Source organism: Cydia splendana, chromosome 7 (genome assembly GCF_910591565.1).
Source record: "Cydia splendana chromosome 7, ilCydSple1.2, whole genome shotgun sequence".
NCBI classification, from domain to species: domain Eukaryota; kingdom Metazoa; phylum Arthropoda; class Insecta; order Lepidoptera; family Tortricidae; genus Cydia; species Cydia splendana.
Genome location: NC_085966.1, coordinates 11,888,036 through 11,909,632, shown reverse-complemented (window position 1 = coordinate 11,909,632; position 21,597 = coordinate 11,888,036). Strand labels below are relative to the sequence as shown.

General features: G+C 35.7%; 2 protein-coding genes across 2 annotated transcripts in view; one reads left to right on the top strand and one right to left on the bottom strand.

The window, feature by feature from the left end:
* The window catches only part of LOC134792172 (cytochrome b5-related protein-like), a 526,347-nt gene that overhangs the window by 4,382 nt on the left and 500,368 nt on the right, over window positions 1–21,597 (top strand). The window lies entirely within an intron of this gene.
* Window positions 11,215–14,468, bottom strand: LOC134792501 (trypsin alpha-3-like). The gene is made up of 7 exons (XM_063763775.1): window positions 14,371–14,468; window positions 14,191–14,276; window positions 13,819–13,946; window positions 13,359–13,521; window positions 12,306–12,434; window positions 11,691–11,837; window positions 11,215–11,471 (listed from the first exon to the last, which is right to left on the bottom strand). Exons 1-7 carry the CDS (start codon window positions 14,408–14,410, stop codon window positions 11,247–11,249), a joined length of 918 nt encoding a protein of 305 aa, XP_063619845.1. The 5' UTR covers window positions 14,411–14,468; the 3' UTR covers window positions 11,215–11,246.

Here is a 21,597-nt window from a genome sequence, read left to right as displayed (position 1 = left end):
CATCCATAAATATACTATACGGCGGAATCTAAGCGTGAAAAGATCGCTGAACATACGTAAGGGTTACACCGATAGCTTGTAAGCTGGGTCCATCAGTCTCCTTCGTGGGTTTATCTTTGGTTTATGGGACAGCTTGTATATTATGACGGGCAAAATATCTTGCTAAATAAAATCAAGTGTGATGAATATTACTATCGAATATGGGAATCACAGATCAGTCACGTAGAAAATCCGCCCGTATCACACCCGTGACATTCGGAGGGTGACCAAGTGTAAAATAAAATTGACACGTTGTGACGTCGGTATTGGTTCTATCCATTAAGTACTATTTTTATATCACTTAAGGTCTTCCCATACTAAGATTTTGAATTCTTAGGGACATACCCATACTACGTCGACGCATTTTTTACAAATTTTACTATTTTACTTATAATTTATAAATGTGCTATTATCCATTTGCATATGAATATGGGGTAATTAAGTATGTGTATGTTCAAGTTTTTGTCACTGTTGGCAAGTTAGCAATTAGTTTATTAGGTAACTAAATATATACATATATAATATTTGTTGATAAAATGTGATATAAATTTATAGTAAAAAAGTTTTTCGCCCACGGCCTACACTACCTATTATATCATTCAATATTTTAATGAACAGATAACATTTACTTTTCACAGCTAAATTTGCCTTTCGCCCACATATACCTAGACTGTATCACAGGCCCTAACAAAACTTCAATCCTAAATAAAGAAACCTTTGTATGTACACACATTCAATTAACCGCGATTATTTACGACGGGTCAAGTCCTTTGAAAAACGATACTAGGACCTGTAAAAGTTCCCCTGTAAAATGATATTTATTGGCAATAAATGGCGGTTGGTATGTCGTTACTCTGAATTGCTACAGCCGTTGGCAGTAAATTTAATTTGGGCAATGATCGACCACGATATACCGACTAACGTATTTCCCCTGTGGATGGCGTTACTTCAGACAATAAACTTAGTACACAGTACTTGGTAAATCGCGTGCTGGTGTTCAGATGTTTCTCTCGTTGTTACGTTGTCTGAGACCCACAAGACAAGCCTTCTTGAGCTTATCTTGGGCCAGTCAATTTGTGTAAGAATGTCCCTATAATATTTATTTATCATATTTAACAATTTCAGTATGCAAATGTGATTTACCCGACAATTTCTTTATCAAATATCCACACAAATCATACAAAACCTACTAGTATTTTGAAACGATTGATACAATTAGTGTAAGGACACATTTTAAGTTTTGTCTCTATTCACCCCAGCCGTCCCTTTCACCCCGGTTGACGGTATCTTAGAAGCGACGTAGCATACCCCTTGCTTACGCTCGCTCTCACCAGAGCCATGTGTTGTCCGTGACGTGTAGTCGTGTACCCGCGCTATTACTGCGTCAAATCCTGGGCAATGTAATGTAACTCAACTTCTTGCATAATATGTATACGAGGCTATTTAGCCTAGATTAATTTTGATCTAATACTACAATCGAGTTCACTTTATAGGTTAGTAATGTGAGGCTTGGTTCTAAAATATTTGTATTTCCCACACGTATGCCTGCGGCATATGTGTGGGCCAGTTGAGTCGCCATAGCCTCTCTTGTGCAAGAAGCGCCGGTAGCATCTAGTACATCCACAGCCGACAACCTGCAGTTTTAGAACCCAGGCCTGGGCAGGGGTGGGCATAGCAAAAGACGACAGCAAGGGTCCCGGCGGAGCCACACGACGTTGAATGTTAATTGTTAGTTTAAGTCGAAGTCTGAATTTTAGTTTATTAATTAAATTAAGGTCATGGTTAAGTTAAAGAACTATACTTTACCGTGGGTTTTTTTAAATAGGGTAAAGTTTGCCCTATTTAAAAAAGCCCACTCGCCGGTAACAGACTGTACCTACTCGTATGTATAGTGACAATTTACTTGGTAAATTGAGTGGAAATATAAATACAACGTGCGATTTTTAGGAGGTATATTGAGTAATAATACAAGTGATACATTATCACTTTTAAAAATTAAAAATTATATTGGCTGTAAAAGTAAGTATCGTGTTTCTGACCTTGGAAAGTATTGGAGTCTAGCTAGACCCATGCAGTAATTAAATGAATACTGGCCAAATGCATCTATGGTTATTCAGTGTTGTTTTCCTTAGCGTTTACTATAAACTACGTTTCCACTTAGGTACAGTCAACGGTAAAAATATGGGTGTACAAATCATCTCAAAAATATGTCCCATAACTCTTATGTCAGTGAATTAAGAACTATGGGACATATTTTTGAGTAAGTTGTCTACACCCATATTTTTACCGTTGACTGTACTACACAGTATACGTACACACCGTATCATGTGAAATAAGAAAAGGTATCAGTAGATCTATATAGGTACCTTTTATTATTTTACATAGTAGGTGGTAGTAACCAATGAATAAGAAATATAATATTATATCCAATCTTACATGGCTACTATATAGATACTCGTGTACAGTTTGTGTCAGCTTATTTACATATCTACAGTTTTATTCAATCGCCTCGAAAATCAAATAGATACTATCTATGAATCCAGTCTATATAATTCTGTGGTCAAAAGACTAGTATATTCAATTCCACCGTTTACATATTGATTTTAACCAACGTGTAAACATGCTCCCATTCTGCACCCTCTGTTCTCATGTACATTGTCTACAACTTAATCTATCCCATTTCCATAACAATATTCATTAATTTAATAGACAAAACAACAATGTCATTCACGCCTCAACACTGCACTGTTTGAGTTCCGGGTTCATGGCTGTGAAAGGCTTTTAATGCGTTTTGGTTTGTACGGCTAACTGAATAGATAAAACGAATGGATATTAAAGGAGACGCCATGGGACCATTCATAGCCGCAGGGCCAATGCCTTACAATCTCCCCGGTGTCTAATTAAGTGAGATCCTTCCAACTAATGGTCCGAGTTGCCCAGGTGTTCTTGCTGAAATATCCATTGTCATTAATATTCCCTTTAGGTAAATCTGAACTTCTTAAGAAAAATATGGTCGTACATAGTACCTTTTTAATACCTATGCCTTTTGAATCATCATATGAGATTTTATTTTTCAATTTTTATTTATTTGAAACTAAAACATACATAAATTCGCTCTGAAGATTTACCAAGCCGATGTTATGTACCTAATAAATAAGAGAAAATGGGTTTAAAGATGAAATACAAGTAACATTTACAGTTTTTTTATTTACATTGTAGAAAATATGGCATACAGATACAAAGTGACCCGTTTTTGTGACGCTCGAAAGTTATCCTCATACAGGGAATAATTATTTCCGTAGAGCCCAAGCTGTATCAACGATCAAAGGAAAATGTCGTATTTCATGATTTTGAATGTGTGAAAATAAACATCCAAACAAACCAACCCCCAATTATGTAGGTACCTATACCCTGCTATACCTATAGGTTAGCATGGGGAAGTCTGATACCTACCTGAAGACAATACATTTTGTATGAGGAAGTGACGGCTTAGATTTTAGTTTCCCTCAATCATCCCTTTTAGAATTCCCCACTTCTGTATAATCCCAAAAATGTACTACTTAGCACCAAGGGAAAATTAAAAGGTACGACCAACTATCAATTTACCTATTTGCATTTGCACCAGATAGTACTTATTCGAACAGACGCTCCCTAACTTCCCAAGGTTCGTGACTTTATAGTGCGATAAATTGCAACATTTGGCCTTTTATGTGACATTTTTATTGTAACCTTATAAGTTGCGGAAAGTTCGGGCTCGGCCCTCGGAATGTGTCATTTATGAATTTACTGATCTATATTTCATACGTGCGCAGGCTAAACATGTCTACAACTAGACACTTAACTGGAATAAGCTTTGAGATGGATTATTTCTTTTTTACATTTATTTGCGTTGATGTTCAAAGTGATATGTAAATTTTATTTTCTGCTGCGCGCCTGTGAGATCGTAGGTATACAATTTCTGTTTACCCAAATAAAGGAACTAAGTACCCTATCCAAGTGTTTCTGCTTACCTACTCGTACTTAGTTTCTCGAATCGACGTTGTTTATAAGGTAGGCTAGGGCTGACCTTCATCTAAATTCAAGTTCCATTTGCATCAATTAATATTGAGTTTCGTGAAAGTTAAGAATATTTTTCTAAGTATTTGTTTACAATGGAAAGGATTTAACTTACAATAAGTATTAATAAAAATATATGAAATTCACTCTGTTCAAAATACCAGTTATTTTCCTGTTATCTTTGCAACTCAGTGTTGTCTTTGTAATTTATACGTAGCTATTTATCACTTCACGCGGTCGGGGCATACATTTAAGTAGGCCTTATTATTCTAATTGGGTGGTACTTATCTCAACTCATTTGAACCCCGAGCGTGAAATACTGAGTCTTATTTAGGACGCTCTGGTTCAGTACAAACAGCAACACTTAACTGTCCATAGGTGGACCTTATGCCTTTTGTAATAAGGTTTACCAACTATCAATTAACGGTGTAGGTGATGGTACAAAGGCTGCTTTGTAATTTGGCGCTCCCATTGACTTTGCCAGTCTACTTCCATGAAAAATATGGTGCACGTGAATTGCAAAGTGAAGTCGCTGCGCTGCCTGTAATCTTTGAGCGCAAACCAAAATCAAAACAAAAACCCCAACATTCAAAATGACGACAATGGTTTAATTTAAAATCAACTGATTTCTCAAAAATCATGTCAATGTTATTTTTTATTAGGTACTTAAGTACCAATATTTTTTAGGGTTCACTTAAGGCTTCTTCATGTCCGTCTGTCCGTCCGCGCCTCTTAGCTCAGTGGTTTAGTCTAGGTCTAGTACAAAGATCACTGTAATATACCTGCTTCAAGTGTGTCTATGTTGACGGACGGGCAACTACGAAACCCTACACTCAGCATGGCCCGACATGAGCTTGCCCGTTTTTGTATCGAAATCGAAACATCAAAAACATACATATTCTCAAATTTATGCATTTAAAAGTATCGATTACGAGCGCAATCAATGTTCTCTCAAACGAATGAGGAAATACTGAAGTACGGAGTTTTTCTATTAACTCGATAAATTTACCTTGAACAGCCAATAAACGGATTCCTCTAACTTCAGACGATAAGCCCTGCCTATCGGCCGTCGGTGTTTGTTTGTACCCCAGAATTAACTGCCCGTGAACGGACGACCGTCAAATCAGAACAGATGCTATAAACTTCTAACAATTCCGATCTCATGCCACGAACTTTCATAACGACACTATTTTAGTGTATTTTGTCCCCTTTTGAAATGATATGTAAATCCTTTATAGTAGCCACCTGTATTACCCTACGGTATTATTGGATTAGTCGGCTACTAACAACAACACTGTAGTTTTGCTAATAAACGTTTCAGACTCGCAAACAACCCAATTACATTTCCACTATTTATGCCCCAAATATAATAGCCAACTAACAACATAAATCTGTCTAAAGCGAAAATAAGTAGGTACCTAGAGTAAGGCGAAGTATAAAGAGTAATGGTGCAGGTTTTCATACATCTTAAAAACATCGTGGAGAGCTCTGAGGAGTTATTTGTATAGTAATCTTTATTTCCCAAGCGGATGAGGCGGGTGCTTCAGAGATTTGCAGATATTTCTTGGAGGATATAGCGTATCCACGCTTGCTTTGTTTAGCCGGTTTTTCCCAAAAACGGGGCGCAGCGTTTAGCAGTAAATATATCTGTCAGCAGTTCCTTCGTCTTTCGCGGCATATTTGTGTTCGCTCTTGATTCAGCCTTTGAAATAAAATGTCTGTCTCTACTGCGTATGAACATGCGTAAGCCTGTTATAAATATAACGTTTGTTTCGTTACGTCTGTTTTCATTTTGTACCATGAGATATTTGTTAACGTTATGTTTCTTTTACTTGAGGGTATTGAGGAGCTTGGTTTATGACCCTTTACATATTCACAATTGTATTTTGCGTTGTTTGATGATGTGCAATGGAATATACAATATGTAACCAAACAAAAGGCAAAGAAATGTACCACAGAATTGTTAGACCATTAATATGATAACGGTAGGTACCGTTTTTAATTGAAATCCAGTAACATTTACAGTCGGTTAAAAAAAAAACACCATTTAATCATTTTGTACAACCCTCTGTATTACTTGTTTACCATAAAGGGTTTAGCCGAATACGACGCTTGATTTTATTAAATTTCTTTATGAGTTCTTGACTCTATTACAAGAAAAATTGCTTTACCCTATCTATTAAAAAAAACAAGTGATGTGAGATGGAGCAAACTGGGGACCACAAAGTCTCTGCAAATTTTAATATACCTAACCATGCGTACGTACGCGACGTAGTTCTTAATACGTTACGATACATAACGGGATACAGATATTGTGATACCGTACGTGTTATCTTTTAGTCTACCTACCTATCTAATAATCGGAACAACATGCATCTATCAATCATGGTAATCAATGACGAGATGAGTTCCCATTGAGCAAAGCGGTCGCCGTGTCTGACGCGGTCGAAATTGCAATCCCATCAAACATGGTACGATCTCAGATATCCTGAAGGCACTTTGACGTTAGCTCAGACTTTATATTTATTATGACCTTGTTTCTAAAGCCAATGTAAAAACAGTGCTTTCAAGTGTAGTTATAAGCTGCTTTTACAGCGAATGAGACGAAAATAAATGGTCAATTCTATGATATAAAAACATCAATCGGATAAAAAAATTAAAAATATCAGTGGCGAGACTCGGCGAACATCATAACATTATAATAACAAAACCTCCGTGAGACACAGACTGAAGAAAAATATGTTCACATATGTCAAAATTACCATGGTATAATAATATACTCTGCCTGGTACTCTATTCCCGGTCTTTTCTAGGTCACCTAACTGACACAAGCCTACGTCATCATGCGACAGCGCTATATGATAATATGCGATAGCGCTATATATGGCGGCCATGTTATTGTGACGTAGGCCTGTGTCACTCTGGGAATAGAAGACCATGTTTTATTAGACCATGAAAATTACGATGTGTAAAACCACCCTCATATACTTAGAAAAGATATTATAGGTACTACATAAAAAATCGGGCTAAATCAACTTTGTTAGGCCTAAGTAATAATCAATCGTGCCAAGCAGCATCGCCTGAGACAAAGGTGCATAAACAAGAGATTTCCTTTGGCAGGATTGGTCCTTAGGACCCAAGGATGGATTTAAGAAGTGGAGCCACCGAGATTTTTGATGTAAATTTTTAGGGGTGGGGGGGGGGGGGGGCTCTCAACTTGATCTTGATATCTATATCATTTAACCTACTAGGCCAAGTTTGGTATCGTTTTCGTATAAATCGGGGATGCCGAATTCATTTCTGATATCATAATTACACCATTCCGAAGTAAAAACAAATAAAATATGAAAAAAATACTTTTTTTTAAATTCCTCTTCACGCTTAAACCGCTAAACCAATTTAGCCGACGCTTATAACCCCCCCACCCCCCACCTGCATCAAAAATCTGGGTGGCTCCCCTTCTTAAATACATCCTTGGGTCCTAAGGACCAATCCTGCCAAAGGAAATCTCTTGTTCATGCAACGCCGTGGTTGACCTTTTTATGCTCTGAGCACACTCAACAGCAAATCTTGTCAGTAGAAAGAGGCGCGAAATTAAAATTTTCTATGAGACGATATCCCTTCGCGCCTACATTTTTCAATATTGCCGCCTTTTTCTACTGACAAGATCTGCTTGACCAACTATAAATTCAAGACTATCTGTAGAGTTTAGGTTTTGTACGCCAAACAAGATCAATATCATGGTATAATAATATACTCCGCCTGGTACTCCATTCCGAGATTCGCGTATGACCTAACTGACACGCGCCTACGTCATCATGCTGTTTACAGGTTCTCAAACTTTGAAATGTGGGAGAATTTTAACCGACGGTGAAAATTATTTTAACGGCATTAATTTTAAGTTATTTATGTAGAAACATAGTAAAATAAAACAAATCTAATGTATTAAATTAAACTTTATTTATCTATACAAGACAAACGTTTAAAAAACTAATTCACAGTTACACATTAATTACCAAGCTTACGACGTGAAAAGTTTGGAAAACACTGCGACTGCTGACACTGAGCGAGAAGGAAATAACAATTAACACGCGTTCGACAAGGATGACGGTCAGGGCATGAAGTTATCTAGATCCGAATTGTCAAATGTCCACAGCGCTATCCTGTGTTGCCAGTAGTATAAACAGAATTACCCGAAAGTCTGAAATTTCTTTCGTGGATCGGAAGATATTGCTAACGAGTAATTAAAAATGACGTGTTATTGTAAAATTTAAGCCAAAATACATATAAATGAAAATTATAAAATTATAAAGAAATATTTTAACTTATTAACCATAGGTATAATGTACCCATGTAACATGTTATGTTGAAATAAAGTGGCAATGTTATTGTGACGTAATCGCGTGTCACTCTGGGAATGGAAGACCATGTTTTATTAGACCATGATCAATATTGAATCCAATGTTTAGGTACCCTCAAAATTCAGCTACAAGCATCCATAGCCGCTGTCCATGACTTAATGAAAATTTTAGCAAGTTGTTAATTATCTCAGAACATTAAAAAATTTGCATCCGTTTATTTAAAAACATTCCCACTTTAGAAAAAACAGACATTGCGTTACTTTACCACACCACACCCCAGCGATTTGTTGATGGCAATTTAATGACGACAGGCTCATGCTGCGGTAAAAAGGGGTTCCGTATTAAATGCCTCCTGAATTCAAATAAAACTACGTCTGACCGGATGCAATGATCCGAAGTTAATGGGCTCGTTAATTTTGTGTTTCTACCCCATAAACCAAGTTTCCTTAGCGTTTTGTCCAAATCTGCACTGAAAGATTTCTTTACACAACCAGACTAAAACTGATAGGTAGATAGTACATACAAATTTAAGCCTACATTGTATTATAATGTGATGACCCTTTGGGGTTTAACTTTGGTTAATTAATTGACTGATGCATTGAAACATGCGGTCAAGAGCCTTTAGATTACCTAGGCCAAATAAGTCGTCGCCTACCCATAGAATAAGCTTTGCTTAGTTTGGGGCTTGATTGATCTGCGTCAGATTGTTCCAAAATATGTATTTATCTGATTTTTGTTTTTTTTATAAGAATACTAAGAACTGCTATTTATAACTTACTATCAGGTGATACGTCTGTTTGTTCGCCTCCTATATCATAATATCACGATTCTAGGATAAGGAACCATTGTTTATAGGTATTTTTACCCCCATTAGACCCCCATTTTAAAGAATTACAGGGTGAAAGCTACACTTTTTTGGTAGCAAATGTGTTTGCAAAATGCAAAGCCTTGTAACTTTTAGCCTTCTAAGACGCCAGGAAGTAATCTATTTTCTATGATCGTAATTCAAAGGACCTCGAACAGTGAAAATTGAGCTATCTGTAAAATCTAAAGTAACCTAGTAAAACACCAAGAAGTCAGTTTTTTTTTGTATTTTGTGCAATAAATTTTAAATAAATAAGTAAGTCTAAAAAAATCTGCTCTCTAGCGTTATCCAACCCGAAATTATGAGGGTTCGAATATACGAGTACGATGAATCACGTTACGAAAAAAAATACATCGTGAAAAACCTGCAATACTGCATCCATCTCTAATTCAAAATTCTAAAGTAAAAAAAGAAAACATTCCAGTCGTAGTTCCCAACTTCAATCTGTTCTCTTCTGGACTCACGGGATTCATATTATTCCTTAGAGACGTAATACCCGTGACCCGTGATGAAATGGGAAAACAAAGGGCTCCCAATGTTACGCACCTAATGTTCTGTGCGGGTCCAACTGACGAATATTAGCCCAGGGTGAGAATACAAGGCGAAACCACATCTAATTTGGCGATCGTAATAGTAGGTAATTTCACGCCCCGCCGTGTTGATCCGTGCAGGGGGCCAACACTTCTTTAATGAGTATATGGGAGGAAGTCTTAAATTAAGGAAATCTTATTACGAAATTCCGACGTGTGTCGTCGGCTAAAAGCTAGGGCGAGGGATCCATGCGGGCTCTAATGAACGTGCTCAAAATTTATAACACCTTTAACCTTTTAGTCATTTTGTAAGGCGGACATGACCTCGTATTACGCATAAATTTTCATGAAAGTCTATTTTTGCTCTTTTAATGGCTCAGGATAAATTGCGCAATGCTGTAATGTTTTGTGAGGTTTCCGTATTTAAAAGTCTTTTCAGAGCGTTGTTAAAATTCTAAGCGTGAGCTGTTTAATTGGTAAAGTTTGTTAGAACGAAGCGGAACCGGTTTAGATAGGATCTCATTGAGTCCGTGTACGCGGGCTACTTATACCGATACCGCTTGAAGACCGCCTTACGTTGCCCGACTACTGGAGGTAAATAAAATATGAAAAGTGGAATACCATCAAATTGAACTCTCTAAATACTTAATAAGTTCTCAAACATACCTCTTAAAGCACAGAAAAAATATGCAAACGAACATACATATTTTGAAACATTTGAGAATTTAATTTTTAATTATAAATCAGGTGTCAACAGCTCCGATATTACGGTCCGGATAACACAGGCTACAATTTTGACACCAAGAAAATAAAGAAAGTTCTAAATGAAAATAATATTATAGTTGTCAGCTTATATGTAAAAAACTTAAGTAAAACCGAAGGGCGAAAGCCTATCGAGCACTTCAGTATGTAGTAGTAGTACTGGAAGCAGTATGTAGTAGTGACGTGCTGGATAGGCTTTCGTAATAAAATGTACAGTTGGTTAGGTACTCATTATCATTATTTACTAAGGAAAATTTATTATTACCTACTGACACTTAAATATAATAAAAACCACTGTTTGTCGTCAAAAAAATTTTATTTTATGTACAGCTATATTTTTAATTGTATTAAATGCGTATTAGGTACATATATGTATACAGCGATTTATTCAATGTTTTGTTTGTTTCCATAAAGATATCGTGGTTATTGATTTTATCAAAGTAATTAGTAGATAACACTTGACTATAAAGTCTAATCCTAACTGATAACGTCACAACATACAATTTCATTATAAATACTACCAGACCTATTTGCCGATATGGTGTGAGCGCCTTAATTTTTTATCACTTTATTGTTTTTAAATGGACTTGGCAAATCTACGCTTTTTCTAATACCTATAATATACCTATAATTTTAGCTCAGAAGATTAGCAAAAGCCATTTGAACCAAAGTGAGGAATAAAAGAACAGAAGCACCAGATGTAAAAGTGCTCGCCGAAGAAACTAGAGGTCTTATCCATTCCGTGTAGTTGGATACCCTAGTGTAGATCTCAGGATAAGAGGTGGCCGCGCAGTTGCTGTGCAGCGCCAGGATACCCGTCAACGTATTGCCACAGACCAGGGCGTTTCCTTCGTCACCCTAGAATATAGAATAATATTTAACTTCGTATTATATTAAGCAAAAAGGATGTCTAATTTTGCCACAATATTAATGTTTGTAAAACGATTACCATGCTACTGGTATTTTGACTAAGACAAAATTATGTAATGTTGTCAATTAGACATGACATATTTAAAACCATTTAGAATGGAATGAAATAGGTACATAATTATAAATATCTGTACGCGTATTACTTACATTGCAACTTGAAGAAATTATGTCATAAGACACTGCGCAAATCATAGAAGGTAAAATGTTCGGTAAGCCGTACAGGGCATTGTAGACTGAAGTGCAATCTTGCTGATTGTAGGTGTAAGTATTGGCGTATTTCTGCTCAATGTTAGCCTGCAAAAATAAAATGTTAAATTACAAATTAAAAATAAACGTCTTAAAATATCTTAAAAGAGGTCATAAATGTTATTAAAGGAACAAAACATATGGCGCGTCGTGCGAAACTGGCGATGGAAGATTTGGCGATCGCGTGGGAAGTAGTTTTAAGGTTTCACTTCAATAACTCTGAAAGAAAATTTTAGTTAAAACTTTGCTAGTCAAATCCTTCGGCTATATCTAGTTTCCGTGGGTTTTTTTTTCATGGCATTTGCTTTGCATTTGTAAATACGTACGTAATAATTTAATATAAAATCTATAATTTTGTGTTAGCCCCTTCTTATCATTAAGTATTGTTATTTAAGGCAGCTTCGTATAAGTACAGTCGGATACCTTGATTGCTATCATCTGTCAAATATCCATCCAAGTTTTAATCAGCAAAGTCAACCTTGCCGGAAATTTCTGAGAAAAGTAAATTTCACTTACCGTGACTAAAGATACAGTGGTAGGAGCACCCCAGCCCGCAACGACGCAATCAGTAAAGTCAGCAGGGTTGTAATTATTCGCAGGCAAGGACAGAGGGACCACAGTTGTATTTGCGAAAGGTGTATTTAGCTGAAAACAATAATGTTAGATTTATTATGCGCTAACAATACATTGATGGGAAAGGGATCCCCCTTTCCAATACAAGTCAACATACAGGTATGTACATCTACATATGTTAATATCAAAACTATTATTAACTCATATAGGTATTCACAGTTTGCTTTGCAGTAAGTACTTAATAGTTTCGTATCTAATCAATCATCCATGTCGTTATCTAAATTCAAAGCAAACAGTGCAAATGGATTAGTCATGTACCCGTTTGTTTCTAGGAATTTGGTGATATCTGTTATAATTTACCTAGCCTCATATTTATATTTAGAAGTTGAAATATACCACATACTTAATAGGACAAATGTAGGCACAAGGCTATCGTTTCCATTTTTTTTAGCATTAGATAAATATTACCGTAAAACCTCCCAACTATGTATAGTCCAAAGATCCCAACTATAGTTACGGTCCAAATGTAACTGTATTTTTTCGTTCATGTATGTCTTTTACGGTGACTTGTAAGTAGTTCTAAGGTGAGCTATGTATGGACCATGGTTGCAGTATTGGACTATAGTTGGGGGTTTTACGGTACGGGATCTTGACTTGTCTTTGTAAAAACGTATCGTTATTTATTATTTTTTGTAAGAAATAACTATATTTAATTATATTACCTATATCAATTCCGAAATCAATTTGTCATTTTCAACCTCAACTCAATGGGCATCATTTCCACGATTAATTTTTGGTATTTTTTTCCTATTGATAAATAAATATTTTTAAATATTCATTTTGTGTATCAAGACGTTAAATAATTTCGTGACCCACTGTCCTCTTATAGGTGCTTAATCCAAGAGCCCGAACCCGCTAGATAAATCTTATTATAAGGATGGGTTGTTGATAATAGTAGAAGTCTGTATAATTATGTTAATGTAAATGTATACTTACATAGACAACAGCCAGATCATTAACATAAGATGGAATGCCGAGGTAATTCGGATGCACGACGTACTGAGCGATGTTCCTGACTCTTTCAGTCGAAGTATCGTTAGATAGTAAATGCGCACCGGCAAACACCCGGTAGTTACCTATGACGATTGGGGTTCGCGTTCTGTAAATAATTATTGATCAGTAAATAAATATAAATATATGTGTGATATTGTCTATCGTGTCATTTCCGAGCATATTCAGTACCTTCTTTCTCTCTCGATATGTTACTTGTTACAAAAGCGTCTGCGGTCTGACCATTTTGGTGAGATACTTATTTCTTGAGACTTTACTGAACAATGAGGATGGCCAATATACTCATCCTGGCTTTCATCCCTTGGTTTACAATCTAATCTACTAGCGCTGTATAATAAATCGTTATTTTGAAAATGCGTATAGCCTTATTGGTGATTCAACGTACCCATCAGCGTTCCACTCATACATACACGAAGCCGCGGTTAATACGTGTTGAAAGGTGATGAGTGCTCCTCCGCACCTGTGCCCTCTGGTCGCCACTAGTGCATTGTTGGCAAAGTGTTGTATGGAGACCTGAATTAACAGATTTGCTTTTAATTATTCATCTACTCGTATTTATGCAAAAGGGCTGAACTAGAAATGTAGTTGTGTGATTAAATATAGACTACCACAATAAGGTAAAAATATATAGCTACTGCTACTACATGCGTATTAAGAAAAAAAACATTTTTGTACAGAACTTAATTGATTTTAAACAACAAACGTGGGGTAATTTAATGGTAAAAAGTTTATGAGATCTAAGTGGAATGTTTATTACCGCGTATGGAAATTGGAGATTGTCTGCAACTGCCCCGTTAGCAATTCTATTCGTTGCATCGTTCACATCAACGGACACTGCACTGCCTATAAACAAAAGTTACAATACGATTAACTTAATTATAAATTATAAACCTTCAAATAAATTATTGTTACACTCATTTGAACTTATATTACTCACAGGCAATTGCCAAAGCTAAAACGTTAAAAAGCGGGAACATATTGCACGGTTAATATAATTATGATTTTATATTTTCCACGTGAAAATCAACTGTAAATGGTGATTGCTAATAGTGTACAGGTTTTAAATAAGTATTAATCTATTATCTGTAAAATGTTATCACATTTAGGTCATGATTATTTATAATTTTAATATTAGTCATACTATTCATACAATCACCCCCTTTTCAAAAAGATTGTAATCATTCCCATACTCTGGTATACTTACGACGTTTTGCTTGTGGAAAATTTTTTGCCTTACTCATATTTAAAGGTATCGCAAGAGATAAGATATAAAACATAGATAATTATAAAAAAATATCGGATTGTAAGCAGGAATTTTACAACGGAATAATGTATATGGATACTAGATATCTGTGTCATGCCAATTTCCGGGTACCTATGATTAGTCTAAAGTAAAATAGGGCTCTGTGTTCTTGCAATCAGATACGAATAAAATCTATTATATAAAAAGTATACCTAACTAAAAGATTAAATTTATATGTATAGGTAATCATCCCCAGAAATTATGATTTTTGAAAGTGATCCATTATAGTGTAAACACGTGCCTTAGTGTATGAAAATTTTATGTGTGCGTTTAAAAATAATATCGCTTTTTCTAAGCGTAATGAGATTGAAGCTGGCAGACCAATTAATGTTCATCTTTTATGGTAACGCAGTTACACGACGTTACACATAATAACAAACGTGGATTCTGGCTTGCTGGTCGTTTTGGCTGCGATTACGAGCACATTTGGGGGGGTTATACTCGTTAATGAGAACGTTAATGCTTTGACCTCCGTCACGTTTTGTAAATAACCCCCGTGCCGTGCCACACGTTGCTTGTGATGTGTGAGGCTCGCTGTTGAGGCATGAAACGATCGTATACGATGCATTTTTAACTGCTTTTATCCTGTAATAGGCTATAAAAATAAACACTGTAGTTAAATAAAAAATGACGCTTGTTTTTTCCCATTATACAAGCCGGTATTGAAAAAAAGTAAGCATTTTTTATTTTACGTAAAGTATTGCCCAGAAATTCGCGCTTTTTCCTACGATTGTTGGGTTGGGCCATCTGATTAGGGGGAAAAAATGCTACAGTATTACCTATTTATTTCTTAAACGTTTGCACGATGAAAAAGACATACTAAGCATTTGTGTCTAATTCGGAGAGAATCTCCTTTTGTTTTCAATAAAAGTAAATTTATTGTTTACTTACCCGCCCCTGAGGCCACGCTTCGTGCTTTTTGTTAGACATTCGTATGCTGATATGGGGCCCCTAATAAAAATAAATGGTATCTTGCCTGATCTAAATATTAGGATACAAATTCAGGCGAAGCACTATACATCTTCCTTCGCATAAACTATGCCCGGATCGTGCAAAAGTTTTGTTTTATTGTTTTCTGTATTTTGCTTGGTTACGCCTCCGGGTCATTGTGATGCTCGAATTGATATAAATTGAAAAGAGAAACTAAATATTACGCACGCTACATTACCTACCTAAATTGGAATACTATTTGAATTATACTTTGACAGTTTTATTTATTATGGTCGATGTCTACATAGTGTCATTAAGTAATCACGCATGATACTTTTTTTTGTTACTCTATAACGACAAAGCCAAAGGGAAGTTAGGGAAGGCCTTTTGATATTATTCTTATACTTATATAGTATGTGGCCTGATAGTGTGCGGTAAGGACGGGCGCGATATAATTAATGTATACACCTGATTATCTGTGTAGGTCAGTGAATCGTAGCCTCAAAATTACTGAGCCGATTCATATGAATTAGTTGTGATTTTTATATTGCACTCTAAATAAGGATTATAATCTGAAAGAGATGTCGTATTGTTTTTTCTTCCATTTCAGTATATCATTGATGGATTAAACCTTTATTCAGCAAAAATAATACAGTATAATGAGTAACATCAAAAAGATTAAAAACTAAAATTAAAAACTACCCAAAATTAAAAACTAAACTAACCTAAATTAAAATAAGTCTAAAAAAGGCCCCCGCGGCATTGTGCCAAAGATGCTGGCAGCATTCCCTCGCTGAATGGCAATACTAATGCGTTGCGAGAGAAAGCTGCCAGCTCTCTGGTCACTTATCTGGTATTATCGGCCAGCTTTTTCGACAGTTCTTTAAAAAGAACATGAGCGCTTGGACCCCACGGCCCCAGTGTCTCGACACCGAATTTATATACAGGGTGATTCATGAGACGTGAGCAGGACTAATCCTGCACACTCAGTAACTGATAATTGATCGATCACCGTCGTATTTAAGTGAAACAACCACACTTTTTCCTATTTTTTAACTTTTTGGTGAGGGCATATTTAATCCTCTACAATCATGGTCACCCTACAAGACCTAATTAATAAGCATAAAACCTCTTTAACTTTTTGATTACGAAGAAAATAAACTGTCAAACTTGAGTGAGATACGAGTTTTCAAAAGTAACCAGACCGCGATGACAGTGATGACATTCAATTTGACACAGAATATCGGTAGTTTAGTATCCTAAATTGTAGGGTGACCACGCATGTCGTAAATAAATTAATAACTTTTTTTTTTCAACACGACTAGATAATTAACGTTAACCTCGCTAATACTGATACGAAAGTGTTGCTTATAATTAACGAAATGCGCAGTATTAGTCCCGCTCACGTCTCCTGAATCACCCTGTATAGTAGTGTGGCTACTTAAAAACACAAATCAAAATATTTGATAAAAATAATTTATGATTTGATCCCAAAATTGTGTAAAGAAAAAGGATGTTAAAACCTGAAAGTTTATATTTGTGTTTCTATATATCATATTACCACCTTGTAACCAAATTTAGCACGATTAGAGTTTCAAAGCAACCCGACGCCAGCCTGAATATTTTTAGTGAATTAATTGTACGAAACTCATTATCCGTGACAAGTCATTATTCTTTCGTAACATTAATCACTTCTTTATCGGACAAGTCTCGGGAAATCGCATTCTCTTGGCTAGTGTTTGAATAACGTTTCCTACTTAATTTGTGCACTCTAGAGAGAAAAGTTTCAGCTATATGCACTGAGGCGTAATATATGGCTTCAACTTTCAACAACTTGGGAGTTCTGAAAATGGATCGTAAAATGGCATAAGCATGTTTTTCGAACTGCAATGTTTGAAATTATAAGATTTGTTGAATGCATTTCAAGTTTTTATTATTTGTAGAAAAATCTGCATGAAATTGTGAAATCGTAAACGGTAAGATTACGGAAAAATACACGTCTTTACAAAATAAATTAAAATGATATTCTAATCACTTGACCACATGCATCACAATTTTACAATAAGGAGCCCAATTTGAGTAGAAACTTGAGCAAAAAAAAAACTTAATAGATACTTATAAATTTTCTTGGTTTTTTGTACTCATAGTTTCAAAACTTTACAAAATGTACAGTCCTATATTCATATTCTTTTAAGTTTGCCAACACGTAAGGAAGGAGAGAGAGAAAATCTCACGACATTATACCTACTAATTGCAGTCAAAAAACATTGTAGCCGGCGTGGGAAACAATTTCGGCACGCATCTAATACAATTTTAGTTTTTAATTTTGTTGATGTTAATAAAGTATTAAATTTTAATAAATATAATGGCAAGTACTAAATAAAAAGGTTGCGGTTATAACATCATTTGATAGAAGATAAGGATTGTAGTGCAGGTTGCGGCACAGCATTAAAGCACGCGCATCAATGCATCTCTCGCTGCACTGGGCGGCTTGCCCCCAAGCAACGCTTTGTGAATAAACATCTAATGACCTCCGGAGCACACAAACACAAACTGCTAACTTTAAACGAGGTTACAAAAGTTGTCAAACTGTCTTACAAACTTTGTTATAAGTTGACGGCGACGCATATTCGGATGGGGCTTTGTAAAATATTATGTTCGATATAAATAGGTACCTACCTACGTGGAATCTCGGTAAATTGATAGTACCTACTAACATCTTCCTTCCTTCCTTCCTCCTCAGATTCAGAGCGTTTAATACGGTAAAAACGTACATGTCAAAAACTTAAAAATAAAATCACACACACACCTAAAACTAATTAAACCTAAAACTGTTTATATACACACGTCAATTAATTAAAGAATAAAAAAATAAAAAGCAATTAATTACACGATAATAATAATGATAAAATATATAAAATTAATTAATACCCATAAAATTCATTAATACTATAAAAGGCCTTATCAATCAAGTAATTTTTCAGTTTATGGACAAACCTATCCTATGTAAATATTTCTTCTTTTAATTATTTTTTTTACCGGTTGCAATTAAAAGTAGTCCAGAGTCCGATTTGTGCCGTTTTGCTATTTTTAACCTATATATTTTAAATATCTAATTATCAACTTTAATATTTATATGCATTACTTAGCATACTACTAGTAGCAAAGAGAATAGATAGTATAGAGGGGTCATCGGGGACGGGGCTATCGACACACGACTAAAACTCAAAATGAAAACGTATAAACTAATCAAAAAAATGTATATATATATATATATGGATAAATGATTTTATTATTTTTATATCATTTTGACCCATGTTCATTCACTGATATCTATGTGTTAAAATTGTTAAATATGAAACGGTGTCGTCACGCCATCTAGCCGACTATAGGCCAAAGGTGTGTGCGCCATCTATCCGAGAATGACTTTTCTTGATTTCCGAGGAACGTTTTTTTCTTAGACTTTATTCATCTTATACGAAGTTACATATGTCTTTGCTAGTAGGTATAGGTACCTACTTACTTATCAAGTTATCAGCAATTTATGTAAATTGTATGCGCTACATTACTTAGCTTTGAAAAGGTACGTAAATAAAATGTCAAGGTCCAAATTGATGCCATTAAAAATTAAACTTTGTCTTTATAGAGCATTATTGTATTATGTGCAACTTATTAAGTGAACTTCCATTTTATCTACAGCTTTGCTTGTTATCAAGTTGTCATCTTGGCAGTAAGAAAACATTGGGCAAATATTATGCCAACAACTTATGAACAGCTTTCTTTTGTAAGAGGGATGTTTTTAACATTTGCAGGATGTCACGTTTCTGTACCATTATAAATGTTCTTGTACAACAGACCACCCGGATAGCCGCCCGCAATTCTGGTTCTACTTATAACTTGTTTTGTAACTTTGGCTATGGCCGACAGATACATACTATTCTTCCCTCTAGAGAACTAAACTACAGAATACATATGTGACGTTCCACGGCAAAAGGTACCTTATGGCGGCTGGCGCTTACGTCGCAAAGCGCCGCAATAATATTGGAGCGGCGTTAATAATAGCGTAAGCGCCAATCGCCATAAGGTACATTTACCCGTGGGACGTCACACATACGTTGCTATGCATAGTATTTGACGAAAAGGCAAGTGTCTGATCACTATTTATTAATGTAATTAGATTTGAACGCGAATTACAGTGACAGGTCTGCAAGTTTTATGTGATTCAAATTTATGCGATAACATGAAACAGGTGTTTTCATACATATATACGGCGCGATTCGGGAAATGAATTAGAGATTCACTAGATATGAAATAGTAAAGATATGTGACATTCCACGGCAAAAGGTACCTTATGGCGACTGGCACCGCGATTCGGGAAAGAATTAGAGATTCACTAGATATGAATTTCATATTATGAAATAGTAAAGATATGTGACGTTCCACGGAAAAAGCGCTTACGTCGCATAGCGCCGCAATAATATTGGAGCGGCGTTAATTAGCGTAAGCGCCAGCCACAATTCAGACCTGTTGACTAATATATTATGTTGTGTCCACTAATTGTATCACGACAGGCAATCGAGACCGAAACACGTAAAAAGAAGCCGAATTAATTAAAATTTCTCCATTATATAATATAAAGTAAGTGGAAATCCGTGGTCTCTGCCTAGGTAGGTACCCCTCCGGGAAATAGGCGTGACTACATATGTATGTATGTATGTCATATAAAATAATAGTTAAACAAAAAATTCTTGCGTGTGGTTTTAAATATAATCTTACAGCTAATTGCCCTGCTACTAACATAAATAAATACAATTTGCCTATGAGATCATATCAGACATCTAAACAAAAATTTATTATTATCAGATAGGTACTAGTCCATATTCAAGACGCAACCTTCATTCAACACCGCGTTTATCGCGTGTCTGTTTCCTATTATTACATCTTAGCTTTATAATCTATGAATAAAATCCATCGCCTAATGCTTTTATGACTTCTAAACGTAAAATCCGACTTTTTTGGCCGATGTAATGTGCACAAAAGTACAATTAAAGGATATTTTAAAAGCATTTTAGGCATACACTTGTTTAATGTCGCCATATACTTAGTTGTGAGATTTTTAAACCTTTTCAAAGAGCTCAAAAATACTTTATTTTTGCTTTAAATCTACTTTTGTGAATATGACTTTTGCGGTCAATCAAGTCTAACTTTACGTTAATGAAATTTTAAATAGCAGAGCCTCTACCATCAGTTTTAACATTGTCATAACGCTCACGTCTACGTAATTTACTTTCTGTACATCTCGCTTCCACTATTGCTCGCATATGCGAGTACGAGCGAGATGCATAGAAAGTAAGTTACGTAAACGTGAGCGTTATGTCAATGTCAAAACTGGTGGTAGCCGTACTGTAGGCTGAAAGTTTTGACGCAAATTACTAAAAATGTAATAATATTATTTAATGTTGACTGTTGACGATTCTCGCGGCTGTGTATGGGGGCTGACAGTCTTCTTTACTTAAGGGGCCTACTGATTAACAGTCCGCCGGACGGAATCGGCCTGTCAGTTAGAACAAAAAGTTGACAGTTCCAAACAACTGACAGGCAGATACAATCCGGCGGACTGTTAATCAGTGGGCCTCTTTACTATAGACTCTGCTATTACTTAAACATTTAACTAAGTCTTACTAAAGTCTTGAACTGTTTCACTTTCCAGCGTTAACTGAATCTAATACATTTTATTCATCCGGGCGGACCGCCGTTGCCACCATTAACATCCATTTGCTGCACTTAGACCGCTGCAGGCTGCTAAATAACAAAGTGCAGGACAAGTTCTTACTGCAAATGGGTCCGTTTTATGAGCCCTCGAGTGTGGCGCGTACTGCTTCTGATGTGTGGTTAAGGCGTTAGCTTTAATAAAGCTGCATAATATTTACA